At 52.8% G+C, this 20991-nt stretch overlaps 1 protein-coding gene across 25 annotated transcripts in view; it reads right to left on the reverse strand.

Moving 5' to 3' along the window:
* Nucleotides 1–20991, reverse strand: part of NRXN2 (neurexin 2) — a 336186-nt gene that overhangs the window by 128565 nt on the left and 186630 nt on the right. For 2 of the 25 annotated variants that reach the window (XM_039366172.1, XM_039366173.1), the window contains exon 1: nucleotides 1049–1282. The exons of 21 other annotated variants lie outside the window; for them this stretch is intronic. In XM_039366172.1, coding sequence (XP_039222106.1) covers nucleotides 1049–1229 — 181 coding nt within the window. In that variant the 5' untranslated portion in view covers nucleotides 1230–1282. Of the gene's footprint in view, nucleotides 1–1048; nucleotides 1284–20991 lie in introns of those variants that run through there. 2 more of the 25 variants (XM_039366174.1, XM_039366171.1) reach the window with 2 other exon arrangements.

The raw sequence follows: 20991 nt of genomic DNA on the forward strand, positions 1-20991 counted from the left end.
GACAGGCAGGCCACGTCATGCATCGACAGAGGGAAGAAACAAGGTGAAATGAGAGCCAACTAGTTCCCCCCCCCCTCTGCCCAACAAACATGAGCTAAAAAAAGGAGCAAACGTGCCCCCCCTCCCGGGTTACATAATACCGAAAAAAAGCAAAGGAACAGCAAAAACTACCAACTTTCCTTCAGTCTGGGGGACGGAAAGCAAGCTGGACCTCTCCTATTCAGGACTGGCTGCTAAGCCCACAGCAAAAAGCAACTGGGGAGGGGAGTCAGGCAGATGGGGCATGCCTAGGAGACGCCGAAGTGGCCTTATGGGCCTGCTACTTGACACCCCCCCCACACGCAGGGTAACAACGGAAAGAGCTGAAGCCAGGAGCAGAGCCATAAAAGGGTTCAAACTGAACTCTTCGGCCCCCCCTTGCAGTATGCACTGTGTGTTCCTGTCCTTTTCCCTTTCCTCCATGCTGGGGGGGAGGAGGGAGGGAAGCCCAGATGAACCTACAAGGGACACGTGCAAGTCCTCTCCACGTCCCTCTCCTAACCAGGACTGTCCACTCGCCTGCTTGCCCGGGATGGCCCTCTTTTCTGCCCAAGGGGCCTTCAAGATTGGGGGGGGGGGAGGAAGAAGAGGAAGGAAGCCTGGCATTGCAAAGGCAAATGGCTTCTGAGGTTCCGGATCTGAAGGAGCCCCCCCCCAACTGAATTTCGTTTGGACCTGGGGCAGAAGATGGAAAGTGCTGCCAGGCCTGGCGCCCCCCCCCCCGGGCCCCCGCCCCGAGAGGAGCCGGACTACAACTCCTATCGTCCACGGCCCTCTGGCCAGCCCTGGCTCCTTCCAGCTGCTCCGCAGGCGCTGTCCAGGGTGCTGAAGCCCTGGGCACGACTGGAATGGGGGGGAAATCCAAGCCCCTCGGCCGGCAGAGGCCCCGCTGGGGAGGAGAGACAAAGGGCCGAGCCCGCGTCCCCGCGCGCCCCACGGACCCACGCAGAAGGGCAGCCCGCGGGGCCCGATCCGGCGCGGCCCCCGCCCCGCCGGCGCCCCCGCTTACCGTGCCCGCCGCGGGTGAGGAAGGGCGTGCGGTTGATGGCGATGGGCACCGTCCCGTGCTTGCTGTGGAAGTGGTGCACGTGGTGCGTGGTGCTGAGGCTTGACGAGACGCGCGCCGCCCCCGCCGCCGCCGCCAGCATCAGCAGCGGCGGCAGCAGCCCCCACGGCCCGGGGAGCGGCATGGTGCCGGCCGGCGGGGCTTCGGCTCCGGAGGGCGCGGGGGCTGCTGCTGCTGCCGCCGCTGCGCCCCTCACTTGCTCGGGGCGGCGGCGGCGGCGGCAGCGGCGGCCGCCTCCATGGCCCACCGACGGCCCCGATCGCGCCCCCCTGGCAGGGACCGGGACGGAGGCAGGGAGGGGGGGCGGGCGGGGGGGGGGCCAGGAGCCGAGGCACCAGCGCGCGCAGCCCCCCCGGGAGGGGAGACGATCCGGGCGGGCCCCCCCGAAAAAGGAGGGCGGCGGGGGAGGAGCGGGCGAGCGGGGCTTCCGGGAACCCCCCCCCCGAGCCCAACGGGGAGAGCCAGGCCCGGCTGGGCTGGGCTGGGCGGCGGGGCGGGCAGCCCCCTCCCGGCTCACGGCCGCCCCCCCGGCCCGGCAGCCTTCAGGAGCATCCCGGGGGCGGCAGCCAAGAGCCGGGCCCCCCCGCGGGTGGCGGCGCCGGGCTAAGCGGCTGCAGCCAGGGCCAGCCTTTTTCCCGGCGGGGGAGGGCGGCGAGATCGGTAGGGCGGAAGGGGGGGGAGGCAGGCGGAGGAGAGGCGGGCGGGCGGGGGGGGGGCCGGCGGCGCCGGCGCTGCTAGCGGTCGGGCATGGTGGGTGCGGGGCGGGGGAGGAAATCGGGGAGGGGGGGGTTGAGGGCCAAATCCGGGGAGGGCTGTAATCCGCGGGAGGCGCTGCGAAGGGCGCCCGGCCCCCTCCCTCCCTCCCTCCGTCCGTCCGTCGGTCCGGGGCCCCAGTCGAAGCGCGGCGATCCGTCCCTGCCCGGCGGAGGGGAGGGCGCGCTGGGCTCCGCGGCGCGTCTCTGCTGCAGAGCGGAGGGAAGGCAGGGGCTGGAGCGGCCGGCGGGGGGGGGGTGGGAGCGGCGGGGGGAGGGGAGGGGGCGGGGCTCCAGGCAGCGGCCAATCGGCGGCCGGGGAGCCTCCGCCCCGCCGGAGAAACAAAGGCGCGCCGCCCGCGCCTCTCCAGCGCCCCCCCCCTCCCCACGGGCGCTCCGCCCGGCCCGGCCCCGCCGCCTGCAACGCCCGCCCGGCGCTTCCCCGGGAAGGCCACATCCAGGGCAACGGGGGCTCCGGGAGGGAGGGCGCCTCCTCCTCCCCCGCCCCTCGCTTTGCGCGCATTCACACGCGCAGGACGGACCCGGGTTTGCTGGGGGAAAGGCGCGGAGACGTGGAGGCGCGGGGGCGCGCGCCGGCGCGCGAAGCGGACGGGCTCTCCGCGCGCGGTTCGGGCTGCCCTGCCGCGGAGGCTGCTCCGTCGGTCCGGCGGCTCGTCTCTCGGAGCCGCCCTTCCTTGCGCCGCGGCCCGTGGGGAGCCTTCGGCGGTCCTGCCCGCTCGGCCACGCTCCCCGCCCCGTCTGCCTTCCCCGCGGCTCCCATCGTCCCCCCAGCCGAGCCTGCGCTCCAGCCGGCCAGGGATACGCCAGGCTGGGCATTGCCAACCTGTCCCGAGGGAGACTCTTTGGCCATCTCTAAGCCGTGGCGGGTCCCACTCAAGAGAAAGGCCAGGGTGTCAATTAAGGCAAAGCCCCTCTGCGTATGCTCAGAGACCGCGGGTTTAGGACACCTCTGGAAGAAAAACCTCCCTGCTGGAGCAAAAGACCCCGGAAAAGGCAGGATGGGCTCCCTTCCTGAGACCTAGTGATGGTCTGCGGTTAAGAAAAGGCACTCTCTGTATGCTCAGACAGCAGGACCCGTTCACTGAGCAAGCATCTGAAGTTACAACAGCACAGAAAAAGCAATTCGCCGTGGTCCTCGTGCTTATGACCGTCGCAGCTTCCCCATGGTCGTGAGGTCAACATTTGGGCCTTTGGCAACCGGCATGTGTGAATTACAAAGTCAACGAGGGAAGCCGGGTTTTCTTAAAGACCTCGTGATTCATTTAACAATCGCACTGCTTAACGACTGTGACAAGAAAGGTTGTAAAACAGGCTGTGGCTGACTAAACAACCGCCTTGCTTAGCAATGAAGATTCTGGTCCCAATTGGGGTGGTGATTGTGGTTTCAATATTTGAGGGGCTGCCACAAAGAAGGGGGGGGGGTTCAGCCTATTCTCCAAAGTGCCTGAAGGCAGGACAAGAAGCAACGGATGGAAACTGATCAAGGAGAGAAACAACCTAAGGAGAAACTTCCTGACAGTGAGAACAATTAACCAGTGGAACAACCTGCCTCCAGAAGCGGTGAATGGTCCAACACTGGAAGTTTTTAAGAAGAGACTGGACAACCATCTGTTTGAAATGGTATAGGGCAGGAATAAGCAACCTTGGCTCTTTTATGACTCGTGGACTTCAACTCCCAGAATTCTTCAGCCAGCCATGGCTCAGCTTGGAAACCTCTCCCTTTCCCCTCAGCATGGCTGGCTCAGGAATTCTGGGAGTTGAAGTCCATGAGTCATAAAAGAACTAAGGTTGCCTATCCCTGGTAAAGGGTCACCTGCTTCAGTAAGGGTTGGACTAGAAGACCTCCAAGATCCCTTCCACCTCTGTTATCATTCTGTTACGTCGAGGATTACCTGTAATTGGAGCACAAGTTCCCAAAGTGCAGAAGGAAGGATCAACAAGGAAATCAATGCCAGGGCACACAGTTAACAGAATAACAGACTTGGAGGGGACCTTGTAGGTCATCTGGTCCAACCCTTTGCTCAAGCAGTAGACTCTAGACCAGGGATAGGCAATTTTGGCTCTTTTATGACTTGTGGATTTCAACTCCCAGAATTCCTGAGCCAACCTGGCTCAGCTTGGAAACCTCTCCCTTTTCCCTCAGCATGGCTGGCTCAGGAATTCTGGGAGTTGAAGTCCACGAGTCATAAAAGAGCCAAGGTTGCCTATCTCTTGCCCTAGACCATTTCGGACAAGTGGCTGTCCAGTCTCTTCTTGAAAGCGTCCTGTGATGAAGTTCCTAGCTGCTGTGCCACATCTTCCAATTCTGGGCTAACAACTGCCTCTCTCCCCACCCCCAGAATGGTGGTCTGAAGAAATGAGCAAAAACTCACTTGAACCTGACTTTGGACAACTTCATGCTTATATCCAAATAGGGATATGAGGGAGATGGGTGGTTAAGGAATATGCAATATACAGTAGATAAATAAATAGGTAGTCCTCAACTTACAACAGTTCATTTAGTGACCATTCAACGTTATCATGCCAAAGAGAAAAGTGACTTACGACCATTTTTCACAGTTATGACCGTTGCAGCATCCCCGCGGTCACGCGATCAAAACTCAAGACACTTGGCAACTGACTCAGATTTATGACGATGGCATTTCCTGGAATCACGTGATCCCGTTCTGCGACTTTCTGACTTTCAATGGGGAAGGCGGATTCACTGAACAACCGTGTTACTCACTTACCAGCTGCAGTGATTCACTTAACAACTGTGGCAAGAAAGGGCATAAAATGAGGCAAAATTTCCTTGACAACTGACTTGCTTAGCGACAGAAATTTTGGGTTCAGCTGTGGCCGTACGTCAAGAGGGCTACTTGTAATCTCAAACTGCTTTTGGCAACTGCAAAGATTTACAATTAAAAAAATACATATACTTTCGGACTTGCCATTCCTAAACGAAGACCCTTTTTTATAGGCGCGCAATCAGGAATGACTCGAGGGGGGTCAAAAACGGTCAAGATGGCAGCGACACACGTCCCCCAAAACCTGCCCTCTCGTTACACATGTCACGGAGCTTTGATTGACTTTTTCGCAGGCCGTGAATAAGCTCTTTGAATTTTAAGAGAGGCATATAAAATGCACATATTTTTAAAACCTAAAGTTTGGAGTCAGCTTTCCTTTAGATTCATCCTATTAAGACACTCAGGAGAGGATATAAAAAGAGCCAGGTTTTGATCTGGCGATTCGTAAATTAAATAAATGAACAAAAGGCAGGGAAATAGAATTATGTCCCATTTATGCTTTCCAGAGCCGGCATTGCTTTCCGCTAAAGAAAATAAAAGCGCGAAGAGTCGTTTTGCTCTTGAATTATCCTTTTGCCCATCACAAACCCCTATTCAGCCGATATGCTATCTTCCTTTAAAAAAAAAAAAAAGGACTGTATCCAATAGAAAACTATTATTTTTATGAACATGGAGAAGCAGAGCTATTTTCTGAATGGCTGGGAACCCAAGCAAAATGGCTTTGTTTTCTGCCCTGATCTTCCTTAGAAAACTTTCTCGCTTAAAAAAGAAATTGGTAAGCAGTTTTATAGTATGTATAAAACCCAGGACACGTGGCGCACTTAATGTTGCTACGGAATTGCACCATTTTCCGCTTTGTACGCTATCTTGAACTGTAAAGCAGTCAAACGAGCGGTTAAGCCACGCAAACACCCACAAAAAAATAATTACCTTTAACACTATCTAAACCTCGAAAATGGTGGGAATCGGCATTTTTAACTGCTTGGATTAAAGATATTGCCAGAGCGTAACCACTAAGTAGCCAGCTCTGGAGGTTGAGAAAGAAAAGGAAGCAGGATAAAAGGGATGGAAATCCCTCCAGCCTGGTGCCATCCAGGTGGACTTCAAACCTCATCGTCCCCCATTCCGCATCGCCTGAAATTGAAAAAAATTGTCTCCGCATCACCTCTTGCTTTGAATGTAGGAATATAAGCACCAATTTATTTGCAGACGACACCAAGCTGGCAGGAATAGCCAACACTCCAGAAGGCAGGCTTAGGATACAGGAGGGCCTGGACAGACTTGAACACTGGGCGCTGTCTAACAAAATGAAATTCAAGGGTGAAAAAAGTAAGCTTCTACATTTAGGCAAGGAAAACCAAATGTACAGGTATAGTATAGGGGGTACCTTGCTTAATAGTAGTAACTGTGAGAGGGATCACGGAGTCCTCGTGGACAATCACTTAAATAGGAGCCAGCCGTGTGCTGCAACTGCCAAAAAGGCCAACACAGTGCTGGGCTGCATCAACAGAGGGATAGAATCAAGATCACGTGAAGTGTTAATACCACTTTATAATGCTTTGGTGAGGCCACACTTGGAATACCGCATCCAGTTTTGGTTACCACGATGTAAAAAAGATGTTGAGACTCTAGAAAGAGTACAGAGAAGAGCAACAAAGATGATTAGGGGACTGGAGGCTAAAGCATATAAAGAACGGTTGCTGGAATTGGGTATGTCCAGTTTAATGAAGAGAAGGACGAGGGGGGACAGGATAGCAGCGTTCCAGTATCTCAGGGGCTGCCCCAAAGAAGAGGGAGTCAAGCTATTCTCCAAAGCACCTGAAGGCAGGACAAGAAGCAACAGATGGAAACTGATCAAGGAGAGAAGCAACCTGGAACTAAGGAGAAATTTCCTGACTGTGAGAATAATTAACCAGTGGAACAGCCTGCCTCCAGAAGCGGTGAATGCTCCAACACTGGAAGTTTTTAAGAAGAGACTGGACAGTCCATTTGTCTGAAATGGTCTAGGGTTTCTTGCCTGAGCAGGGGGTTGGACTCGATGACCTCCAAGATCCCTTCGAACTTTATTATTATTGTTGTTGTTATTATTATTATTATTAATTTACACCCTCTAAAGCCACATCCTGGTTGCAGGCGAAATGGAGAAAGAGGCAAGAAGAATTACAGCACTCAAAAGTTGTGAGTATGCGCAGCCTGGAAAGTTGTGGTTAGCCTGCAGTCCTAAAGAGCTCTCCATATAAAACCTTTTTTTTTTCCCTTTCTCCTCCCCAGATTAATTTCCTCTCATGCTACCTCTCTTTTCCTTGCTAGCCTGTTGATGGAAGGCAATTTCTTTTCATTGATCTGAGAACCCCTCCCAAGTAAAGGCAGAGATACGAATCCTTTAAGTGGATGTATAAGCAGAGAAAAGCCACTTAACCAGACCAGGGGAAGATTCAAGGTCTGTGTGTGTGCTTGTGTGTGCCTGCCTGCCTGCCTTCATAGAACATACAACAGAGAAGAGCAACAAGGATGATTAGGGGGCTGGAGGCTAAGCCGTATGAAGAACAGTTGCAGGAATTGGGTATATCTAAGTCGAGTGAAAAGAAGGACTGGGGGGGCAGGAGGGGCTGTCACCAAGAGGAGGGGGGTCAACCTATTCTCCAGAGCAGGGATCCCCAACCCCAGGTCTGCGACATGCCAGCAACCGGTCCGCACAAACAAGGAAAGCCCCATTTGCAGGATGCAGGCAGCACACAAAACCACGCACTCTCCAGTCGGTGGAAAAACCTTTCTCCACGGAACGGGTCCCTGGTGCCCAAAAGGTTGGGGGCCTCTGTCTCCAGAGCACCTGAAGGCTGGACAAGAAGCAACGGATGGAAATTAATCAAGGAGAGAAGCAACCTGGAACTAAGGAGAAATTTCCTGGTAGTGAGAACAATTAACCAATGGAACTCCTTGCCTCCAGAAGCGGTGAAGGTTCCAACACTGGAAGTTTTTAAGAAGAGCCTGGACAGCCATTTGTCAGAAATGGTATAGGGTTTCCTGCCTGAGCAGGGGGTTGGACTAGATGGCCTCCAAGATTCCTTCCAACTTTATTATTATTATTATTATTGATCATCACAAAGTCAGACAGATGTTCACACTGGATTTGGCATTTTTGTACACCCTTTGGGCCAAATGGCAGAAGAAGGAGGGCCACACTTGGAATACTGCATCCCGTTTGGGTCACCGCGATGTAAAAAAAGATGCTGAGACTCTAGAAAGAGTGCAGAGAAGAGCAACAAAGATGATCAGGGGACTGGAGGCTAAAGCATATGAGGAACGGTTGCTGGAATTGGGGATGTCTAGTTTAATGGAGAGAAGGACGAGGGGGGACAGGATAGCACTGGTCCAGTATCTCAGGGGCTGCCCCAAAGAAGAGGGAGTCAAGCTATTCTCCAAAGTACCTGAAGGCAGGACAAGAAGCAACGGATGGAAACTGATCAAGGAGAGAAGCAACCTAGAACGAAGGAGGAATTTCCTGACAATGCAAACAATTAACCAGTGGAACAACCTGCCTCCAGAAGCGGTGAATGCTCCAACACTGGAAGTTTTTAAGAAGAGAGTGGACAGCCATTGGTCCAGAATAGTATTGGGTCTCCTGCTTGAGCAGGGGGCTGGACTAGAAGATCTCCAAGGTCTTCCAACTCTGTCATTTGATGGTGATTATTCTATTATAACTAAGCACTGGCTTGTGGGTTTACTCTCTTATTGAAACAGCCAGGACAAGGGTTAAGCAGGTGGTGAAAACTGAGACGGGGCTTCTAATCAAAAATTGGAAGAAGCACGTGGAAGGGTTGCAAGAAATGGGAGGGGGGGAATGTGTGAAAAAAAATCCTGGTTCCTGGGGGACAGGAATCCAGCTGCTCTGCCTCTGAGATCACTTTTTTCCACTAGCTATAAATCTCCTGCCCTGAGCTGACAGACTATGATGTCAGCCCGGTAAGTGCATCTACGGAGAGAGGAAGGGGGGGGGGGAGGCGAAGACATCGTGTAAAGCATTTTAGTCTTGGCAAGCCCTAAAATTCTGATTATTATTATTTCTTACCTCTTAGGTTTAGCTGTCAGGAAGGTCAGAGGTACGGATTTCGGATAACCATTAGGAGAAAGAGCCGAGGTGGCGCAGCAGTTAGGGTGCAGAACTACAGGCCACTTTAGCTGACTGTGTTCAGCAGGTCAGCGGTTCAAATCTCACCGGCTCAAGGTTGACTCAGCCTTCCATCCTTCCGGGGTAGGTCAAATGAGGACCCGGGATGGTTGGGGGCAATGTAAATATATATATATACATTGCTTACTGGTGTACACTGCTTAGAGAGTGCTTGCACTTAAAGCGGTATATAAGTCTCATAAATAAATAAATAAATAAAAGGGCTGACTAGGAGAGCCAGCCAAGAGAAACGAGCAGGTGGTTGAGTTCCATACAGGCGGTCCTTCGACCGACGGCCACAACGGAGCCTAAAATTTATCTCGCTAAGCGAGACACACGGGTGAAGGCAGCTTGGCCCCAGTTTACGACCCGTTGTTAAACGGATTACGGCGGCCGTTAAGCCAGCAACGGGGTTGTTACGCGAATCTGGCTTCCCCCATTGACTTCGCCTGGTCAGGAGTTCGGAAAAGGGGATCGCGTGATCTCGGGATGCCGTGACCGTCCTAAATAAGAGTCTGCGGTCATGTAATCAAATATAAATCATGTGACTCTGGGGATTCAGTCATAAGGGTGGGAAATGGTTGTAAAAGTCATTTTTTTTCCAGTGCCGTTGTAACTCTGAACGGGCGCGAAATGAATTGTTGTAAATCAAGGACGATCTGTAATCTGTTAGCTTAATAATAATAATAATAATAATAATAATAATAATAATAATAATAATAGTAAAGTTGGAAGGGACCTTGGAGGTCATCTAGTCCAACCCCCTGCTCAGGCAAGAAACCCTACACCATTTCGGACAAATGGCTGTCCAGTCTCTTCTTAAAAACTTCCAGTGTTGGAGCATTCACAGCTTCTGGAGGCAGGCTGTTCCGCTGATTAATTGTTCTCACTGTCAGCTTAGACTAGTGTTTCTCACGCTTGACAGCTGGAAGATGGGTGGGCTTCCAACTCCCAGAATTCCCAGTGTTGCTGGCTGGGGAATTCTGGGAATTGGAACCCCATCCATCTTCCAACTGTCATGGTGGAGAAACACCAGTCTAGACTAAACCACAAGCAGCAACGGGGGAGTGAAGTCAGCTACTTTTAATTATTTAAAGCCATCATATATTCTGCAAAGAGAGTCAAGAGACTTGGGTTTAGAGGTCGGCCGGTTGTGTGAATCTGGCCAAGCTTGCAGGGAATTTCCCCTTTTCTCGGAATTTGTCTTTCTTTCTGCGGCCGGCCGCTTCTCTCGCTTCCCACAACAAAGCGACTCTTTGCAACAACTTTGGCGCTTTGCCCGCCTAAGCTTGAGGGTTCCGGGGTGTGTGTTCCTGAGCATGTGCAAAGCCTCCCCCGCGTGCCCCGGGGTTCGAGGAGGAAAGCTTCCGAGTTTCGGAGCTGGATTTGAGCGTCTTTGAGCTGCCTGGTTTTTTATTTCATTTTTTGCATTATTCTTTCTTTAGAAGAAGAAGAAAAAAAGAACCGAGTGCAACTTGCCAAGCTGACGACGAATCAAGGCTTTTTTTTTTAAAGCACAGCTTTTCTCTCCACAACCCCCCCCATTTCTCCCTGACGCTGTCACCTCCAGCCTTCCCCCCCCTCCCCGCATTGAAACATGGGTGCGCGCAAGCACAACACACACTCACACAGCTTTGCCATCTCCGGAAGATGCCGAAGCAAAAGCTGGCTAGCAGCCTGTTTGCAAGCTATAAATACAAGCGGGTGGGAGACGGATGGAAAGACAGACGAGGGGGGGGGTCTTTGCGGGGGCGAAGGAAGAGCTGAAGTGGAAACTGGCTAAAAGGGGAAAGCAGAAGACGCTGAGCGGCCTTGGTGACAGGGGGGGGGGAACACACACACAATGTTAACACAAGCCGCCTTTGGCTTCCAGAGAGGGTGGGAGACACACACACAATGTTAACACGAGCAGCCTTTGGCTTCCAGAGGGGGTGGGAGAACAGCCTTGGATCTACCTTCCTCTTTCAATGAAGGGGGGGGACATGGTGTGTGTGTGGGGGGGGTAGTTAATTCTAGCAGGGACGGGGTGCTTCTGGATTCTCCCCAAGGCCGCTCTGGGAATTTGGAGGTTCCGCTGTCTCTTGCCAGCCACAGATGGGGCTCCAAATTATGATGAGTGACAAACCCAGAGGAACGTGGTTAGGGCACAGATGGCCTCGGCATGGCTGCCTACCTGACACAGAAGAGGGTGAACCCTGGAAGAAGGCCAGGATTTTGCGCCCTTCAAAGCAGAAACAGCCCGGGCTAAACGGACAGGTGTATGGTCTCGCACTTGAGGACAAGCCATGGTTTGATACTAACCCTGGTTTGTTGAACAAGCCATCTCACGTATTGCCATTGGGTTTCACCCTTTCCTCTGGAGCAGTGGTTCTCAACCTTTTTAATGCCGCGACCCCCAACCGGTCGTAAGTCGAGGACTACTCAACCGGTCGTAAGTCGAGGACTACTCAACTGGTGCAGCACCGTTTGCAGAATGGGACTTTTGGCGGGCTCAGCAGGGCAGAGACAGCCTGGACAATTCCTATTGGCTTTGGAAAACCAATAGAATTAGACTCTACTCAAGAGCGTCTATTCTGTTGGCTTTCAAAAGCCAATAGAATAAAAGGGAGGAGCACAGCTAAGGAAAAGGGGGGGGGGAAATGGCGGACAGCCTTGTTTGGTGACCCCCGTGAAATGATCGTTCGACCCCAAATGGGGTCCCGACCCACAGGTTGAGAACCACTGCTCTGGAGCTTCTGAAAGCCAAATGCAAATGCAGCATTCTTGGACTCTTGCTAAAGCCAGAATGGCTCCATTCAGACAGTATTTTAAACCTGGTTACTGAAAGGACCCATGAAAGGGTCAACTAAACAGCCTGGGTTCAATGTGGATTATTCCTACACACACACACACACACACACACACACACACACACACACACCCCAAAAGTAACTTACAGAGCAGCTTTATATATGGTGAGGAAATGTAGGTCCCTGACATTATCCTTCCGAAGAGCTCTGCATTCAGGCCTCTTTGTCTTCGGGTCTGTAAAATGGGCATAAGGCGACCACAGAGGAGGAAGCCAAATGATGTGGCAAATGCAATTCCACCCCTGGAAAATGAAGCTGGAACTGAGGGTGCCACCCTGCACATCCCAGGTGCCCAAATGTTCTGCCCTCCGATGGCCACTTGGGGAGGAGGGGAAATCTGGGAAAATCAGCCTGGAAGGAAGAGAAAACTGCGGGACCAACAGCTCCCTTTATTGGGTCCAAGCTATATTTAAGTTACACCGGGGGTGCCAAGCAATAATAATAATTTATTAAACTTGTACATCACTCGGCTCGCAGTGGCTCCGGTTGGCTCACGACCATCGATCAAAGAAATTGCAATCCAATCAATAAAAACGGAAAAGATTAAGACAAACGACGGCGAGCGTGACGAAGCCAGATCCCCTCTCTTTCCACCCCCCCCCCCAAAGCTGGGGTGAACATCCAGGTCTTCACGGCTCTTCTGAACAACAGCAGAGCGGGAGACATTCAGACATGGGGGGACCCCATGCCAGAGGGCAGGTAAGGCGCATGTCAAAGCTGACTCGGCGTCAGCGTTGCACCTGCTTTCGGCTCGCAGTCTGCCATTCACAAATGGGAGGGGGGGTAAATTTCCAGGGAGGGGGGAGGCTGAGGAAGGCACGGGAGCCTTCGGTTGCCCGAGAAAGTTTACACCCCAAGGACACAACCCGTGAACGGCTCGACCGGCGCAAACCGTTTCCCCCAAAACAAAAGGACGACCGCGTTGGATTGGGAAAGAACGGAACGTGGGCGGCCCGTATGGGGAAAAAGGGAGTTTATCTAGTTCCTTTCTGGGGATGTGCCGTAGGATGGGACGGTTGACGGTACATGTCCGGGGTCCCAAGAGGTGACATTGATTAATGGAAGGAACACCGACTCTGCATTGGCCGGGCAGATGTTCTGGGAGACGGGGGGGGGGGTCCTCAAGTGACCAGGCCCTGCGCCAGGTGGGGCTTCAGAGGTAACAACCACCACCTTGAATCAGAGCCAAAAACAAACCAGCATCCAGGGCAACGTGCCAAGCATAGCATCTATATCAGTGGTGGCGAACCAATGGCACGGGTGCCAGAGGCGGCACTCGGAGCCCTTTCTGTGGGCACGCACGTTGTCGCTCCAGCCCCGCCACCCCCTGTGGCCCCCTCCTCACCAGCAGCCCCCTCCCCAGAGGAGAGTCACCCCGGGCGCAGCCTGTGCATAGCAGCGCAGCCAAGGACATGGCAGCCGGGCAGCGGGGACAAAACTCCGCCCTCGCGCCCCGTTGCGTGCAGATGATGCTGCGGGGCGCGGACAGAGGGCGTGACCACCATGACGCTGCTGGCCCGCCTGGGCGATCTGCTGTGGCAGGCCGTGGAGGTGGTGGGTGGCCCTGCGGGCAGGAAACAGGGGGACGGGGCGGGGGCGAGGCGGTTTTGGGGCACTCGGTCTCCAAAAGGTTCGCCATCACTGATCTATATACATACGGAGACATGCCCACCGGTGTCCACATCAGGACATTCCGGACCAGTGGAAGCTTCCAGGAAATCTTCAAGGGAAGCCCCATAGAGAGGTAGTCCTCGACTTATGACCTCAGTTGAGCGCAATATTTCTGTGGCTAAGCGAGACGCTCCTTAAGTGACGTTTGCCCCCATTTTACGACCTTTCTCGCCACAGCAGGTTACGTGAATCGCTGCAGTTGTTAAGTTAGCGACACGGTTGTTAAGTGAATCCGGTGTCCCCCATTGACTTTGCTTGTCCTCAGGGGATCCCGGGACCCCCCCGAGACACTGCGACCGTCATAAATACGAATCAGGGGCCAAGCGTCTCAAATTTTTAATCACGTGTCCGCAGGGAGGCTGCAACGGTCGCAAGTGTGAAAAAACGGTCCTAGGTCCCTTTGTTTTCAGTGCCGTCGTAACTTTGAACGGTCGTTAAACGAACTGCTGCTAAGTTGAGGACGTCATCAGATCTGCTGAGAATGCACGGAGCGTCTATATATACCCTTCAGCAAAGCTTTCGTAAGGAAAGGGCTTCTGGGAAGGGTCTGAGCCAGCGGAGCTTTACACAAGTGGCCTGATTAGCTTGGTTGGTTGTGTGAATCCGGCTATTGTGATTTGTTCACTAAAGGTAAAGCAGGCTGATGAGCTTGAGAGAAAGTGACAGACACTAAGGGTGGCACACGGCCACCAGCATCCATCCTACAGGAATTATACTTGGAAGATCGGATTTTTAATATCGCCTGCAATACATGCCATCTCTCCCCCCCCATCCTGCCCAAGCCCTCCCCTTCTTTGCTGCCTATCAGTACCCCCCCCCATCTCATGCCCAAGCAGGCAGAGGCCTTAATAACAGTCTCCCAGCACCTTAATTTGGGGCTTTTAAACGGCCGTGTCATTTCTCCTTTAATTTTAGCACCGGGAGTTGCAAATTGACTACTCTCTGCTGCCTGCCTCACACCCACGGCTCCTCCACACGGGGGGGGGGCGTGCAAGCCTCCTGCTTGTGCAAAGAGGGCTGCGGAAAGGCCAGAGGGCCTGTCGCTTTCCCCCCCCCCATGCACACACACACACACACACACACACACACACACACACACCAACCCTGCATGCAAGTTGCTAGCCCCCCCCAATGAAAATCATTCTCAAGGTGACCCCCTCCCCTCTAAAAAGGGGGGGGGTTCTATCCACGTGCAAAGTGCGGAGTGCCTTTTAATCTTCGCTGGGCTGGAGCAGAGTTCCCATCTCTCGTAGTCCTAGCTTCCGTGAGTTGGGGATGATGGGAGGTACAGTCCCTTCTGAATCAGCCGAGTGGTCTGCCAGGCTTGGGGGGGAGCAAGGGCAGAGTGGTTGGGGAGGGGGCTATGTCCCAAATGCAGATGGGCCTTGGGGTGTCTGCAGGCCCAAAGAAGTCAAGATGGAGGCTTGGGTCACATGACCAAGGCCCCCCTCCCCCTTTCACGCGCATCTCGACTTTTTTCTAACCTCCCTTCACCGTGAACAAATTAAATGTATTATCTTTTGCCATTTGTGTTCATTGTAGATCAACGAACAGTTGCTGGAATTGGGTCTGTCCAGTTTAATGAAGAGAAGGATGAGGGGGGACATGATAGCAGCGCTCCAGTATCCCAGGGGTTGCCCCAAAGAAGAGGGAGTCAAGCTATTCTCCAAAGCGCCTGAAGGCAGGACGAGAAGCAATGGATGGAAACCAAACAAGAAGAGAAGCAACCTAGAACTAAGGAGGAATTTCCTGACAGTGAGAACAATTAACCAGTGGAACTCCTTGCCTCCAGAAGCTGTGAATGCTTCAACACTGGAAGTTTTTAAGAAGAGACAGCCATTTCTCTGAAATGGTATAGGGTTTCCTGCCTGAGCAGGGGGTTGGACTAGATGACCTCCAAGGTCCCTTCCAACTTTATTATTATTATTTATGGATCATCGCACAGTCAGCCAGATGTTCAGACTGCATTTGGCATTTTGTCTACCTATCGAGTCCTGGGATAGGCAGATGTGGATGTTTGATGGTATTACAGGTATCGTCGCAGGATGGAGGCAGTTCCTAGTAAGGCCGCCTTTTGCAATTGACTAATAGCGAATTTGTCAATGCCGATGATGGTGTTCAAGTGGTGCTCCAGTTGTTGTTGTTGTTATCTACATTAGTTCCATTTTTGTCAATGGAGAGAATGTCAAAGAAACAGTGGCCGATCACATTTATCACGGCGAGGTACCCTGCACGGATTTGTCCCACGGCACGATGGCCACAGCGAGTTGTCGCACTTCCTTTGTGGCTGCCTTCCAATAGGATTCCCCCATCTTTTGTTTTAAGCTTTGGGAGGGACATTTCTATCTTCAAAGGGGGGGGGCAAACTGCGCTGCTGATTTCCACGGATCCTCAGTCAGAGGCAACTCAAAGGGTCGAGAGTCTGCAGCTCACCCCCCCCCCATCAATATGGCCTGGAAATAGCCCCCCCCCCCTCCCCAGGACTTCAAAGAGGGGAAGATGTGTTTTGCAAACCCTCTATGGAGATGACAAAGTCTTTGGCTTCTGTCTCTGGCTGGGAATTGCTGGCTTGGCCGGATTCACATACAAGGCTTTCCCACATGAGTGGAAACCCCGGCTTGCCTCTGTGCACAGTGAGCTGGCTAGTCTCAACTGCAAGGGTTATTATTTGTTTTTTTTCCCCTCCTTTTCTGGGGTTTTTGCCTGCGGTGGGACTCCAGCTGTTGGGATGAGTTCAGCTTTCCAGCCTTCTGCAAGCCGAGATACATCACTAGAAGTGATTGGCGCCAGGTTTCGGTGGCTTTTCATGTTTTTAATCAGTGGAGTTTTGTCGTTGTCAAATGGTTGTGTGCTGTCTTTGATTGGGGGGCACCCCGAGTTGGCGGGAAGAGGGGCAGCTGTATAAATGCTGTAAACAAACAAATAAAAGGCTCCATTCAAGAGGTGGCCCGAGGCAGGAGGGGGGGGAGAGCCAGCTCATCAGGAAGGGCTGGAGAGATGTCAGGATGTGTCCCCTGCAAATTGGAGGCTGGAGGTTGCCTGCGGGCTCAGACTGCTCTGTGTACACACACACACACACACACACACACACACACACACACACACAGAAAGAGACACACTCCAGATTTACAAGAACGCCTGGACACCAGAAGTTGTGGGTGCTCCATCCCTGGAGCTTTTAAAGAAGAGATTGGACAGCCATTTGTCTGGAATGACGTAGGGTCTCCTGCCTGAGCAGGGGGTTGGACTAGATGACCTCCAAGGTCCCTTCCTATTCTATTAGTTGAAGCACCCGAAGCCAGAACAAGACACAACCCATGGAAGGTAATTAAGGAGAGACGCAACCTAGAACTAAGGAGAAATTTCCCCGACAGCGAGCAATTAATCAGCGGGACGGCTTGCCTCCAGAAGTAGCGGGGGCTCCATCACTGGAGCTTTTTAAGAAGAAATGGGACAGCCACCTGTCTGAAATGCTATGGGGGTCCCCTGCTTCAGCAGGGGGCTGGACTAGAAGACCTCCCAAGTCCCTTCCCAATCTGAGTTCTGCTGTTCTTCTGTTCTGGCACATTGGAATCGTAACTCAAGCAGCCAATTCAGGATTCTGTCCAAGCTGCCCCAGGATTGATGTTCCTGGCCAGAAAGAGACCATGTTCAAGAGACAAAAAAAAAAAAGCTTTTCCATCCCTCTTTGGCTCCCGGCCCATCCTTTGTGTGTGGCCGCCCCTTGAATGCTAGTAGTAAACGGGGAGGCGGAACTGCTCAGAGGAGGAGATGGAGGCGCATGGGTGCACAGAACTTCCCTTGTGCCGAGGGAAAAGAGGGCCTGCGATCAGACACACCACAGAGAAATGACTGAGCGCAAGCGCGCGCACACACACACACACCAACCTCTGGCTGCCTTACACACCCAATTCGGCCAGAGTTAATGGGCTGTGTAATGCAAACCAGGCGCACGGGGAAACTGCGGCCTGGCACACGTCAGATACTCTCTCCCTCCGCAGGGCAAGAGTCTTCGTTTGCGGCCTCCTCCCTAATCAGCAGGCCATTAACAGAGTGACTAATGGGAGGCCCTGTCTGGCTGGGAGATACTTGCAAGGGGGGGGGAGAGATCCAACGCAGCCCCCTTGGGTGCTGTGGCATCCACTCACTGACTCTCGCCAACTGTTTTCAAGCGGGCACCTCCAGCCCTCTCACCTGCCTCAGAACTCTGGCCAGGACAGAGTGCCACAAGGAGAGCCAGCTGGCACAAGCGGTAGTAAAGAGTGGCCTATCTGCAGCTGGAGGGGGACCCACTCTGTTTTTATGTCCGTGCGAAGGGCCCCGAGCGGCATGTCCACCGACGTCGCAGATTTACCCTGCCTTTATTCTTCTTCTAAATCAGTGGTTCTCAACCTGTGGGTCGCGACCCCATTTGGGGTCGATCGACCATTTCACGGCTGTCCGCCATTTTTTCCCCCTTTTCCGGCGGGTGCCTTACCTCCCTTGGGATGGGCCAGCTGGTGGCCCAGCCGGTGGTCGGCCTGCTCCATCTCTGCCGCTTGCCAGCTACGCCTCGGCCGGCGCAGGGGGCGGCACCACGCATGCGTGGCGCTCCCAGGCAGCGAAAGTCCTTGACTTACGACCGGTTGGGTAGTCCTTGACTTACAACCAGTTTAGTCCTCGACTTACGACCGGTTTAGTCCTTGACTTACGACCGGTTTAGTCCTCGACTTACAACCGGTTGGGGGTCGCCGCAATAAAAAGGTTGAGAACCACTGTTCTAAATAACTCTGTCAACGCTGCCAACATCGGATGTTTTTGCATTGACAACAGATGTAGCCATCTTTTACCTTTTGGTTTTAGAGTTAGATGGTGCTGGGAGGGGAGGATGTGAAGGAGAGTCCAGCCAGACATAACAACACTGAACTTAGCGTGAGAATCAAGGTTATTGTAACCAGAGCTGATAAGGAATTGGCGGGCTGAAGAACTGGAGAGGAAGCCCACGCTTCAAGCTAATTGGGGAATATGATTTAAGACTGACCCTAAGTCACCCAACCACCTTCGTGCCTAAGGCAGGACTACAACTCACTGTCTCCTGGTGATTGGCCCAGAGTAGCCCAGCTTAAGAGTTCCCATTTCTTTGATTCTTGGTGATTGTATGGAAACAGCCATGTCATTTTCGCGTCGACAAAACAGAAGTGGCTTGTCGTGGCATTCTTCTGGGACCCCTGGGGGTCTCCCCTTAGCCAGGCCCAACCCCTAGCATCTCAGCCTAGAGACACTCATCAGCCGGGCGCTGCCACCTGTTGAAGTGCAATGGTGACAAATTCAGTGTCAGAATCCAATTATATTTCATTTCTAGTTATCGACTATGGAAAACCCCATTTCTGTCCTCTCTGGATTCTGTCATACAACGAAGGGGAAGGGAGATGAGCAAAGGGGGTTTATGGCTCTCACTTCCCTCATTAAAACTTCAAAGGGACTGAATATGGATCTCACCAAGAGGACTGACCATAACAATATGGCCATCGCCTTTCATCTACTCCTCTCTGAAGTCTCCCTTCTGCCGGTCGAGAGGAAAAGGGGGTGGAAATGTAACGCCTGGATTTGTCGCTGGAAGGACGGTGGGGTGGGGGTGGGCTGCTTGGGAACACTTAAAACCTTGGATGGTAGGGATTGGCCTCTCAGATCCTGTAACCATCTTCTCTTAATAAAGGATGCCTGTTGGAAGAGATATTCCAAGAGTTCTGTCTTCTTAAGATGTAAAGTGGGGTGGGCCCTTACACTCAGTTCAAATTGGAGCATCTCGATAGTTGATGCACTCTGCTTTCTTGCAAAAGCTTCCTTCCTTTGGCCTAGCTGCCTGTAGCCAGAGGCGTTGCGTTTCGAAAGGCCTCTGAATTAAATGAGGTCTCCTCCAGTTTGGCTGGGTCACTGGGGAGCCGCTTCCAAAACATCAGCAAATGGCATCTACGAGGAGACATCATATTTAATGCATCGAGAGCTCGATGCCATCAAGTCAAATCAGCTTCAGTTTTCGCCTCGACCCGCTCGGGGTTTCTGGAGGGCTGTCCCAGCTTGGGCCGGCAAGAGAAGACTCTTGTGCCTTCGCGTATTTATTTAGAAATCTGATTTATAAGTCTACCCTTCCTGATTCCAAAAGGTTCTGGGTGGTGAATAACAAGACAGACTGTACAAAAAAAGAAAAAAAATGATCAAGAAAAGCAGAAGGGACGAACCTTGACATCCTTTCTTTTACTCTGGCCTTCCCCCAAAGCTCTCCACTCTAGGGTCTTTGAGGCTTCCCTGGAAGAGAGCTGGTGGGGGCTCTTGAAATCTATGGGGGGGGGAGCTGCTCCAGAGGGCAGGTGGGATGACAGATAAGGCTTTCTTCTGGGATCCTACTTTTTTTTTCTTTTTATGACCCTTTAATCCAGTGGTTCTCCACCTGTGGGTCGGGACCCCATTTGGGGTCGAACGACCATTTCACAGGGGTCGCCAAACAACGCAGTCCGCCATTCCCCCCCCCTTTTCCTTAGCTGGGCTCCTCCCTTTTATTCTATTGGCTTTTGAAAGCCAATAGAATAGACTCTCTTGAACAGAGTCTAATTCTATTGGCTTCCAAAAGCCAATAGGAATTGTCCAGGCTGTCTCTGCCCTGCTGAGCCCACCAAAAGTCCCATTCTGCAAGCGGTGCTGCACCAGTGGAGTAGTCCTCGACTTACGACCGGTTGAGTAGTCCTCGACTTACGACCGGTTGGGGGTCGCGGCATTAAAAAGGTTGAGAACCACTGTTTTAGAGAGTTGTGTAGGAGAAGTCAAGCCAGGCGCAGTCCCCTTCTGGCTGGAATAGAAGAATTCCTCCGTACTGGCCATCATTCTTCTCCCCCGTGTAAAAGTCTCCGGGAGCCTTGCCTAGTTATGTCTTCCTCTCAGATTTACAGTTCAACAGACCTTCAAGATCGGTGGACAGCTGAGAGCGCCCAGAGGACTGGCAGAGCCGGAAAAGACATGTGTGAATCAAGAGAGAAGATGACAACCTCGGGATCCCACTCCGAGGGGGGGGGAGAAGGGGGGGCAGGTGAGGCTGATCTAAGCTGCCAAGATTGTTTTGTTGCCTAATGCGAGGCAGGCTCTGCCCTTAAGCAAGAAGACACAGCCACCGCGGGCAGCGCGCCAGGCCCTGGGAGTCCTTCGGGATGATCAGATCTATGAACCTGGCGCTGGAGGGGTTTCATTTCTAGAACAGAAGAGAAGATCACCTGGGAACCTGGTTGAGCTTTTGCAGACCTGCATTCACACAATACGTTTAGCCTGGTTCTCAAAGTAACCCATGTTTTCGGTTTTACACGTTACTGCAGCCTGAATACAAGGGCCAAGTAGATTAAGGTTGGGTTGATTACGGCTAGTCCTCCATTTACGATCACAATGGGGCCCAGCATTTCTGTTGCTAAATGAGAGTGAGTTTTGCCCCGTTTTGCGACTTTTCTTATTTATTTATTTATTTTATGAGACTTATATACCGCTTTAAGTGCAAGCACTCTCTAAGCGGTGTACACCAGTAAGCAATGTATGTATATATATTTACATTGCCCCCAACAATCTGGGTCCTCATTTTACCTACCCTGGAAGGACGGAAGGCTGAGTCAACCTTGAGCCG

The sequence above is a fragment of the Crotalus tigris genome, unplaced genomic scaffold, assembly GCF_016545835.1.
Source record: "Crotalus tigris isolate CLP2741 ecotype Arizona unplaced genomic scaffold, ASM1654583v1 scf7180000020245.1906669, whole genome shotgun sequence".
Taxonomy (NCBI): domain Eukaryota; kingdom Metazoa; phylum Chordata; class Lepidosauria; order Squamata; family Viperidae; genus Crotalus; species Crotalus tigris.